The sequence below is a fragment of the Pseudonaja textilis genome, chromosome 1, assembly GCF_049901715.1.
Source record: "Pseudonaja textilis isolate UNSWEBS1 chromosome 1, rPseTex1.2, whole genome shotgun sequence".
Classification (NCBI taxonomy): Eukaryota; Metazoa; Chordata; class Lepidosauria; order Squamata; family Elapidae; genus Pseudonaja; species Pseudonaja textilis.
Window position 1 is genome coordinate 260,618,858 of NC_141990.1, and position 11,460 is coordinate 260,630,317.

Below are 11,460 nucleotides of genomic sequence, written 5' to 3' on the forward strand. Positions count from 1 at the left end.
CTGTTACTCTCATTGGGATCTAAGAAGGGGTCTTTACTGTGGCAACCTTGTGGAATACCCTTTACCCTGAAGTTTGGCAGTCCACTACCATCCTAGCCATCCAGAAAGCATTTAAGATCACCCCCCCACCCCCCCAAGCACAGGCACAGAATGAGGTGGATGAGAGGATTTAAGGAAGATGTTGGCAGTATAACTTTGGTAGCACTTTTTATTCTAGTTATTTGTATCCGTTCAATATTATTTTTACAAATAATTCAAGGCAGCAAACATATCCGACACATATTCCTTCTCCTATTTTCCCCACAACAGCAACCCTGTGAGGTGAGTTGAACTGACAGAGAGAGTGACTGGCCCAGAGACACCCTGCCAACTTTCATGTTAAGGCAGGACTAGGACTCATGATCTTCTACTTCCTAGCCTGGTGCCTTAACCACTAGACCAAACTGGTTCTTTTCATAATTTTGAGTCACCTTGTAGGGGAGACAGGTAGCGTGTAAATTTAATAATTAAATAATAAATAGATGTAGGTATTATGCTATTTTATAGATGTATGTATTATGTTATTGTTACTGATGCTGTTTTAGTTGTTGATTGGGAGCTACCCAAAGTTTGACATACGATGGACAGCTATAGAAATATTTTAAATTTAAAAAAACTTTGAAAATTGGATTCACTGACAGTACTAAAAAAAAATTTTTAAGCAATTTTGTAGGGGCCACCTACAAAAGTAGGTGGAGTAAGCAACTGAAATGATATTTCCAAACCTTTTCACTATGTACTTTTTACTTTTTTTGTTACCAAGCCAAAAAGTCCTCCAAATTCTTCCAAGGTAAACTTTCTTTACATAGTTTTAGTGTGGTTTGGAAAATGATACAGTTTTCCTAAGGAAGCTGTCTCTGGTATTATGTTTGGATGCCAACATCAGAAGTGTGTAGAACATTATATGCTCATTAAGGGTACTCTATGTAAGTTATAGGACCATAATTTTCCTAGCAGCAAGGGTGGATATTCTACCATATGCTGTCTTTGCCAGCATTTCTTTCACGATGGAGCTTAGATTGTCCTATACATGTATGTTCATATAATGGTAAGCTGTGACCTCTGCCAGCTTTATATAAAGCTAGTTGTAGTCATTACTTAGAGTGGCGTTCAGATTTTCATATCCAAATGTGAAAAAAGGAAAAAAGCTTATTTGGGATAGGGTCTCCATGTTACATAAATCAGTATTAACCCAGTATAGGATGCACCTTTTGTTGATTTGTGTTGAATATTTTAGTCTATAAAACAGTGTTATGCAAGCAGTCATCATTTTGTGTGGCACGTTTTCTTGCTGCTCCCCATTCTCTCATACCCACTGAACAGATATGATCGAGGGATAGTACAGAATTCGAATTGAATAAGAAAATGTCCTTCATTCTTGAAGTACATGTTTAACATTTGGAAAGAGAGATTTCTAGAATAGCTTCATTCATCATCTATTGATAGCCTGCTACATTACCAAAGAATTTTGTGGTCATGTGTACCCTAAGTATGATGCCATAGTGAAATCAGAACTTCTTTTCATATGTTGAAATTTCATTTTTTTTTTATGAATTTCATCTCATTCTGTGTAGGACTCAATTTATGACTATCTAGAAACTTCAGTTCAAATGCTGCTCGGGTCTTCTGATGAGGATACCCTGACTATAGAACTCATGACGTATATGGGTACAACAGTCTTTTTGCTGCCATCTAATGATTGTCCAGATTTTTGCAACCTAGACATGGTAGCCCTGGTTCTAGTCACTCCCCAGTACCAGCATTGAATAAAAGGACTTGATTTGGGGAGAGTTATGCTAATGACTACAGCTAAACCTAGGAATGCAAAGAAACTACTTCTGATTTTTATTTTGCAGAAACTGTTTGGCCTAAAATTCGAGTTCCATTAACAGTTGTACGAACCACAGAAAATAAATTGAGTAATCGATTCTTCCCCTATGCTGAGATTGAAACAGAGGCTGTATTAGCTATTGATGATGATATCATCATGTTGACCTCAGATGAGCTGCAGTTTGGCTATGAGGTAAGAAAGCTGCTAATTTTATGTGGTATAAATCCATAGAACTAAATTCTGCACTTGGAGAGCCCTGCCATCCTGCACTGCACCACCTCCGCTAACCTTCAATGTCTTCTTGCACTTGCTAGCGATGAGGCATGCTCGACTTAGTCCTTGGCAAGGCTGCTGCTGGCTACACGAAACAATTCAGGTTTCTCAAGGAAACCACAGTGCACACTTTAGGGTAGGCAGGCTTGTGTGGCCAGCAAAGGGCCAGGCTGGGCGTGCTTATTTAGCAGTAAGAGCAAGAAGATGACATGGTCAGTTAAGAGTCCAGAGGCAGTAGAGGTGAGTGGGCCCAAAGGGCATGAAAGGAGGGGAAGATAGGCAGGTGGGGAGAACTGATGTGCTCCTGTAATCCTAAGTGTGGGCAAGCTACTAAGTGTCTGAATTTTGATCATGTGACTATAGGACACTAGAATGGTTGTAACTTTGGGGACCAGTCATAAGTGCCTTTGTTAAGTTCTTCCATAACTTTGATTGGCCATTGAATGAATGGTTGTAGATCAAGATAACTTATAATAATAAGGAATTCTTCTCTACATTTCTTATGTTCATATCCTTATTGTATGCGCATTGTATACTATGTTTAGGTTGCCTTTGTTTGCCTATATTTCATCAAGCTCTATTAGTCTTTCTCTTGCACACTATGTCTCTCCCACCCACACAAACACTAGCTAGCTAACTAGCTATCTAAATAATAATTCATTTTAAAAGGGAATAAGATATTTCAACAAACAAGCCTCTTGTACATTAAGAGACTGTACTAATAGGCTTATATTGAGAATGCTAAATTACCCTTCCAAGGTATTACAGTAATTCATCAACTGAATCAATGAATTGCAGCTCCAAGTCTTGCACTTGAACTTCCAGGACCTTTTTGCCTATATTGTCTGAAGTGTGTTGTCCAGATGTTTAGATTGTGCAAATGCCTAACAGTCTGGATAATCCTTACATGAACTTGGTGCCCCTTGGATTCAGCTTCTTCTGTTTGAATGGTGCATCTTACAGGAACTGTTTTTGAAAATAATGAATTCCAGTTCATACAATAGTTTTGCTCTGTAAGGTAATAATATACAGAAGGCATTTTAAATAACTTTATAAAACAAATCTGGACTGATACAAAAATCCAGTAATGTGAATTCTCCAAATTAAAAATATCAAATGCCAATATAACAGAAATTGTTTTTTCGATGGTAGGGATAAAGTGTCCCCTCTAGAAAAGTATAAAGGGAAACATGTATAAATGTATTTTCTACTTTCAACCTACAAATCAGTGACTGCAGATCAATCTTTCTCAGATCAGAGTGTCTTTGACCTGTTTGACAGGTCTGAGCTGGCTGCCAGATGTTTAACTTGTCCTCAGCCTATAGTAATTTATTTATCTGTTTATATATTTCACCATGAAAGTGTCCACTGCATTTCTTAGTATTTTGCAAAGGAAATCTGTAAGAACAGTAGCAGCCTATAATGTACAAGGAGGATTTCTTTTTGGGGGTTTTTTTCCTTCATTCAGGAAAAATATTTAGAATTGGATATTGGCAAAGTTCTTCCCTTCCTTATTCTCTAGATCCTATTTTTAAACATGTGGTTGAACTTTGTATCAGCACAGTCATGTCTGGCTCTATTGATCAAGCTTACTTATAAAAAAAAAAGAAGAAAAGAAGGGGTGCTTTGATCTCTGTACACTTTCAGCCATAAAAATTAAAGTAACACTCAAAGTGTCAGACATTTTTTACTTGTTAAGAGTGAACTATTAGGATTCCTAATAATTTATTGCATAGTGCAAAACTACTGAAACAAGAGCAACACAGGCTTTATAGGCTGTTTTGTTTAAAGATGCAGAAGCATATTTATAGCTCTGTGATTTTAAGTGGAAGTTTTGCGTGAAGGAAAAGACACTTCTCAGAGTTGTGTTGATAGAAGATAATGCATTGGGCTCTTAAGCAGTTAGATCTATGCAATATTTCTGCCAATCATCAGCAATTTTTGTTTTACTTCGCAAGAAGGTAAAAGCAAATGTGCTAAGAAAATGAAGCATATACTTACTTACAATACTTACAATTTTTAAAGAAAATGAGTCCAGTATTGCTCTCAACCAGATTTTTGCAGTTTGAAATCTGGAAATTACTTTTTAAATTTTTTTTTAAAAAATCCCGTGTAAAACTGGGAATTGAAATGACTTCTTCCCTGAAAGCAATATATCAATTTATGGGTCTTCGATTTGTCCCAAAACGTAACTTCAATAATTGGTGTTTTTGAAGAACCTATGTCCATTTTTCTTTCACAGTGTTAGACATGCTAGCTAAATGCTTTGAAAAACAAGTTACCTGCCTCTGTATACTGCCAAGAAAGCAATCCCAACTCCCAGCTAGAAGTTAGGATAGGGAAGAGATGCCTTCTACCAGTTCGTGAAAGGAATTACGACCACCGAATGGCCCCAAGTTTATCCTAGAGAAACTCATTCATGTGGTTGCTAAGAGTTGATATTGATTCGATGGCACATAATCATAATCGTCAAAGCCCCAATAATTCCTAGATTAGATCAGTTGCTTATAATAAGGACTAGTGCAAGGCAGTCAGAGTTGAGTCGGAGATGCCCTTGGATCTAGTGGATGAAAAGTCTCTGCAATCCCTTAAATGATACTCCTTTCCCAACTGTTCCATAGCTACTGATGGCTTTCCTTTACCTCTCCTCTTCCTTCCCTGCCTAAAACTGCTTCTGCTGAACTAGTTGCATTCTGATCTGTTTGGGGAATTAAGCTTTCTAGTTTTAATGGTTTTACTACAGGTAGTCCTCAACTTACGACCACAATTGAGACCATAATTTTTTTGTTGCTAAGTGAGAAAATTGTTAAGTGAGTTTTGTCCCATTTTACACTTTTCTTTATTAAGTGAATCACCATAGATGTTAAATTAGTAATCTGATTATTAAGCGAATCTGACTTTCCCATTGACTTTGCTGTCAGAAGGTCAAAAAAGATGGTCACATGACCCTGGGACATGGCAACCGTCATAAATATGAGACAGTTGTTAAGCATATGAATGTAAATTACATGACCATGGGGATATTGCAATGGTCATAAGTCACTTTTTTCAGTACTGTTGTAATGTCGAATGGTCACTATAAACGAACTGTTGTAAGTTAAGGACTACCTGTACTTTTAATGTTGTAAAGGTTTTTAATGCTTTTTGTTGTATTTTTATATTATTTGTTGTTTTATTGTTGTTTTTTTTCTGACTTTGTCCACTGGCCAGAATCACATTTATGAGATGGGCAGCTGTATAAATTTATCAAATAAATAAGTAAATAAATACATTACCACCGTTGTGGAGATGTTGACAACTATAAAACGTTTATACAAAATGTTTTATGAGTTGACAGGAGACACATTTCCCTTTTGTACAAGAGTAGAAGATTCAAAAACAAGAGCTTGTGGATCATTGCTCTATGAAAAGTCATTCCTAAGATGCCTTCTCCAAAAACAGTATAAATCAGATGGGTGGGTATATGGTAGAGAAAGTATCACATTGGCAGTACATTCATTCATATCTTGCTTGCTGCTACAACACCCTCTAACATATATGTTCAATCGCAACTTTTCTTGCAATGTTGTTGTACTGAAATAAATTAATTCACTTACTGTATTCTGCAGGTGTGGAGAGAATTCCCTGACAGATTAGTTGGATATCCTGGCCGCCTGCATTTGTGGGACCATGAAACAAGTAAATGGAAGTATGAATCAGAATGGACCAATGAAGTCTCAATGGTGCTTACAGGAGCAGCCTTTTATCACAAGGTAAAGAGCTGATTCCAAAAACAGATGGGAAGCTGAAATTATGAACTTGCTCAGTATTGACTAGGGTATTATTTCTACCCTCAACAACTTTAAGATATATGGACTCCAACCCGAGAATTGTAGCTGGATAATTCTGGGAGTTGATATCCATACATCTTAAAGTTGCTGAAGTTGAGACATATTAGTAAAGGGAAAAGGAACTGTATATTCCAAAGTGGGAAGATAAGGATTTATGTCATTGATCTTTATATGTTCTTGGATTATAATCATGATATATGGACATATGATGTATAAAGATCAGTAATTGTGTTTTGATGAAATACTTGAACATTTTTCCGCATCTCAAATTCTGTAGTTTTCTTGGTTCTCAGTTCTGCCGATAGTATCATTTAGGGAGCATAATTGGGAACGCTAACTGTCTGGCACAAGAAATCAGGAACCAGGGTTGTTCAAATTAGTATAAATTTATTCCATGCTGTCTTTCTACAAGAATCTGAACTACTAATGGTCAAGGCAAATTGGTAGTAGATAAGAATCAGTGGAATTCCAATTGGAATTGATGGAATGGAATTGATTCTGGACTTAGTTGTCTTGTGGTGACAAAGGAACTCCAAACTGATGATGCACTTGACTCCTCCCTCAGATTCAGCCTGGTCATCTCCTCATTAACAAAGCAATTGCTAGGTAAAACTATTTTTGTGCTTATTATCTTACTTCAACTTTCCTTCTTTTACAGACCTGTGAAGGTTGTAAATGCAAGGACTGACTAATTTTTTTCATTACTGTCATAATTGGACAGTCGCTAAATGGGGCAGTTGCTAAACAAGGACTACCTATATTTTTTAATGATTATGAGCTGATCTGGATGTAGAAGCAGAGGTGTCTTTTTAAAGTCAACTTTAACGCTTAAAATGTATGTGTTGGTTTTGATGTTTGAAGAAATTATCATAGTATAGAATTAAATTCAAGAATTACATTGTTATGGGTATTACAGCTAAGGCATAGATTATTATATCTACCCGTGATGGCATTTCTTATTTTTGAATGACAGAAAGATGCCTTATACACCATGTTGTTAGAAATACTATTGAAAATTTTAAAATTCACTTGAGAGGTAGCATATGGGAAGCTACATTCAAAGTAGCTCAAATCCACTGCTTCAAATGGAGCTAATATTATGGGCTGGAGGGGGATCTCTTTCCCCTCGCCCTATTAACAATTCTCAGAAAGAATTTTTAAGAGCTATTTGTAGTCATTTGTTGAAAGGAAGTATTATTCCCTTTTTAGCAATAAATTGATGCATTTGATGGTATCTTCTCTAAATTACTAAATGGGAATAAAATTTAAGTAGCATGATATAGTAATTCAAAAAAATGAGTTATACTTAAAAATGAAAATTATATGAAATGTTTTAACAAAATGTTTTAAAAGGTTTGTGCTGTTAAAGACCTTCTATTCCCACATGGATCTGCCTGCCCCATGCAGTACTTATTCACATTGTCTGATTTTGGTAAAAGGGATCTGTGTCTTTGGAATACTTGTCTAGCTTTTTTCTTAACATCATCCTCATAACATCATCCTCATTTGGTTTGGTTCTTTGGTATTACATACCTCAGTGATGTTACTTTACCACTCTATAGAACTATAGAAGTGCACCTAATAGGGCACATTAAAATATGTTTGAGATAAACTAGCACATTAGATACTCATTTCACATAAAGTTTTATTAGGGCCTTAATGCCGTTCATATAAAAACTAAACATTTCCTTTCTGTGCTATTTTTCTTATTCTTTAGTATTTTAATTACTTATACACATATAAAATGCCTGGGGACATCAAAAACTGGGTGGATGCGCATATGAATTGTGAAGACATTGCCATGAATTTTCTAGTGGCCAATGTAACTGGGAAAGCGGTTATTAAGGTGAGTTTTTATTCAATTGTTCCTCAGGGTCTATCATGTAGCAGCAGAGCCATAGATTTCATGATTATATACAGTTTCAACATAGCTTATTAGCGCTCTATGCCTCTTTTCTCATCCATTTTGAAGATAATCCCATCTATTTGTAAAAACTCTCCACATCCATACTTTTTTTTTTTTTTTGCTTATGAATATACTCTGTTGCTTGTGACCATTATGGCCAGATAGTTGCAGAACTCAGTATCCTTAATAATTGTAGAAAATTAAGCCAATTTCTTTATAAAAAATAAACACAATTTAAGAGAGGTGGGGATGGGAAGGAACAATCCATCCCAGTCTATTTCAGCTGCAAAAGCTGGTTTATTAGACTGTTCACTGCAAAAACATTAATTGCAGTGAACATTAAGATCAGTTTTTATATGAACTTTTATCCCTGAATGAATTTTCTGATATGCTTCAATAAATTTTGGCCTAGAACTTCACTTTCAATTCATTTTGAAATGTGACAACTTGGAATGAGATTTAGAGGTCTCCGGGCATTCCTTCAGTTAGCAAGGTCTGTTTTCCTGCCTAACCTTCAATTTTTGCCCAAACCAATGGTGATGTTTCTGAGAAAAGCCTTAAAAGATAAAGCATGTATGTTTGTTGTGAGAGATCCAAACTGTGGTAGCATACTGCTAAGTTGTACAGTTGGAAGAGCTTCTCAGAGTTTGACCATCAGCTGTTAAATGAGTAAAGTGTATCTGTTGGATTAAGGTTATAGTGAAGTATGGGAAGCTATATTTCATCACTTTTATGGCTATAAGAACAAATAATGTTTATACAGGAATCTTGGCAGTGAGAAAACAGTCATTAAACAGGAATTAAGAAGTTGTCATCACTGCTACTTTCCACTTACAGCAGGCAAAACCCCTCCAAGAATATTTTTTTAAAAAATTGGGCTACTTTGAGCTTTGCAGTCAGCTAAGCCAAATGAAAGTAAGTGGTATAGATATTTTTCCCCTCCATATTCAAGAAATTGATTTTCACTTTGACACATAGATTGCATTTCAAAAATTGCATTTTTCGTAGCAAGATTAATTTCTGATTGTTAAGTCTATAGTTATACTGTCTTTATATAGGTGACACCCAGAAAGAAATTCAAATGTCCAGAATGCACAGCCATTGATGGGTTATCCTTAGATCAGACACACATGGTAGAAAGGTAAGTGTCTCATCCTGTTCTTTCTCATTTTTAGCACTTAATGTACTGTCATATCCCCTAAAAGATTAGATGGTTGTGTCCAAATTTCAGCTAAATCCTTATTGGAGTGAGAGAACTGATAAAATGTATAATGTATACATGTATACTACACATCATATTATCTGAATAATATTTCAGATAAAATATATGAATTCCTGTATTCCTAAAATAATAACTGCAGTTTTCCACTAATGAGATACAATAAATATAGTTTCTTCAGCTATAAATTTCATGAATAAATTAACTAACTTGCTTCCCTTGTTTGCATGATTAAAAAGCACAATTCTGTAAACAATTCTGAGAGAAGTTCTTGAGGACCTCATTGGACATCATGTGCAGCCTTATGTTTGGTCTTGGATATCAATTTTAGGTTTGAAAGCATCAACTAGTTAAAGATATTTGGGACGTCTTTTGTAGTTAAATATGTTTATTAAAGTGGACAATTATATACCTTTTGCCATATTATTTCATAGTCACTGAAATGTATTATTCAAACTTACAGCTGAAATGTGTTACATCCTCTAACATATATGTGTTTTCTTATTTCAGTCACCCACTAGCCTTGTAGACAGAAGTGAGATGATGAGTATGGTGAAAGAGAATCCAATATGCTTTTAAAAAATGTGGACGCTAGCATTTTTTAAATTAAAAAAAACTCATGTCATTGAATTTGGACAATGAAAATAAACTAAATTTTGGGTTTTAGCTCCTAAAGAAATGTTGTAACTTAAGCTTTCAAGCACAGGCATTAGTGTAGATAACATAAAGGAAGTAAATTCCAGTAGTTGTTTTCAGCAAACTAAAAAGCCAAAGAAGTATTTTTGTATGTTTTTTGTTACCTGCAGGCTTATTTTTGCAAGCCCTGTATAGTGCCAAATTTGACCTGGCAGAGACTGTTTAAACGATATTTTGGCAATGAATCCACAGTAGTCTGCAGCATGCGCACTACTTTAAGAATGTCTGGAATTCTGCTGGAGAAGGGCTAGTGAAACTTTGACCACTCTGCATACACTCTGCATACATGATAGCATCTCTTTTATCTCTTTGCCTTGATTATATACATGAGTCATAGAGATTCATATCTTTCTGGCATGAGAGGATCTTTGTCCTGTCTCCTAACAGCAGGAAAGCATCAATAATACATTAATGTTTCAGGTGCAACCTTTATTGCATTTGCAATGCCTTAACAGGAAACCATGTCGTATTTGTTTCATGTTTGCTTTGCTCCTGTTTAATTAAATATTAAATAATTGGGGAGAACATGAAAGGGGGAGCTGCAACAACAGGTTGTTAAATAAACATACTGTGGGGCAAATCTGTTTATCAGCATTTCATTTATTTTTCCCCTCCCCTTAGGTCCGAATGTATTAACAAGTTTGCCTCTGTCTTTGGGACCATGCCTCTAAAAGTGGTGGAGCACCGGGCGGATCCAGTCTTGTACAAAGACGACTTTCCTGAAAAGCTGAAGAGCTTTCCTAACATCGGAAGCTTGTGAAGAACAGCCATGAATGAAGTTGGAAATTGGAATCCAGCACCCCAGGCAGCAGCTGATGCTAGAAAAAATCTTCGGGACTGAAAGAACCATGCCAGGGAGTGTTACAGAGAGAGGTCACAAAGATTAACGCTTTGTTCCAGAAAAGCTTTTCAACAGAGCGTAAAACTCAATGCAGAAAGAAGCAGTGGAGGTGAATTGCTGCATTGGTCTACTGAAATGTTTGTTTGCTCTATAAGGATTGCATGCATAGGAATATACACAATGCAAAGTTTTTGATCACAAAGGAAAAAAATAAAAACTTCTTTTCTAAGGGCTGCTAGTTATCACATCTCCTGTTGGTCCATTTTCAGACTGCTTTTTAGATTTGCTGCCCACATGCCCTCTTTGGCTGGTATACAAGGCCTGCTTTAGCATCTTTTCAAATACCTTATAAGCATTCTGTCCTAGAATTGGCAGCCTTTTTTACTTGGTTAAAAAAGAAAATGTGTATTGATGTTGGGTTCATTTTTAACGTTACAAGGTGAATGAAGTTGAATAAAGCAGCAGTTTAATTTTTTTTATTAAGGTATCTAGTTATTAGTAAACTAACACATTTCATGTTTTCCATTATTTCTCCTGAACAGAAGATTGAATAGTACCTTTAGATTAGTCTGCATTTTTAGTATACTGAATGACTATTCCACTCTTAGCCTATTTTGATATTTCAGCCTGCATTCCTTACCATAAATAGGATGGTTTTCAGTTGACCAATCACTAAATTAGGAATATATAAAAATGCCTTTTATACTTTGGTGCTCTTGATTAAAAAAATACTGGGTTCATTGCTAACATTTATTTTTTGAAAGGAGCTATGCATGACAATTTGGAGTATGTAATTGTGCAATAGCTGAATGATTCATAGAAAAC

General features: G+C 35.7%; 1 protein-coding gene across 4 annotated transcripts in view; it reads left to right on the plus strand.

Moving 5' to 3' along the window:
• EXT2 (exostosin glycosyltransferase 2) overlaps positions 1 to 11,104 on the plus strand; it is a 67,733-nt gene extending 56,629 nt beyond the window's left edge. For all 4 annotated transcript variants that reach the window (XM_087921393.1, XM_087921395.1, XM_087921394.1 and 1 more), the window contains 5 exons: positions 1,896 to 2,062; positions 5,752 to 5,895; positions 7,691 to 7,819; positions 8,938 to 9,020; positions 10,416 to 11,104. In XM_087921393.1, coding sequence (XP_087777519.1) covers positions 1,896 to 2,062; positions 5,752 to 5,895; positions 7,691 to 7,819; positions 8,938 to 9,020; positions 10,416 to 10,554 — 662 coding nt within the window. In that variant the 3' untranslated portion in view covers positions 10,555 to 11,104. The remainder of the gene's footprint in view (positions 1 to 1,895; positions 2,063 to 5,751; positions 5,896 to 7,690; positions 7,820 to 8,937; positions 9,021 to 10,415) is intronic.
• Positions 11,105 to 11,460: the final 356 nt, after the last annotated feature.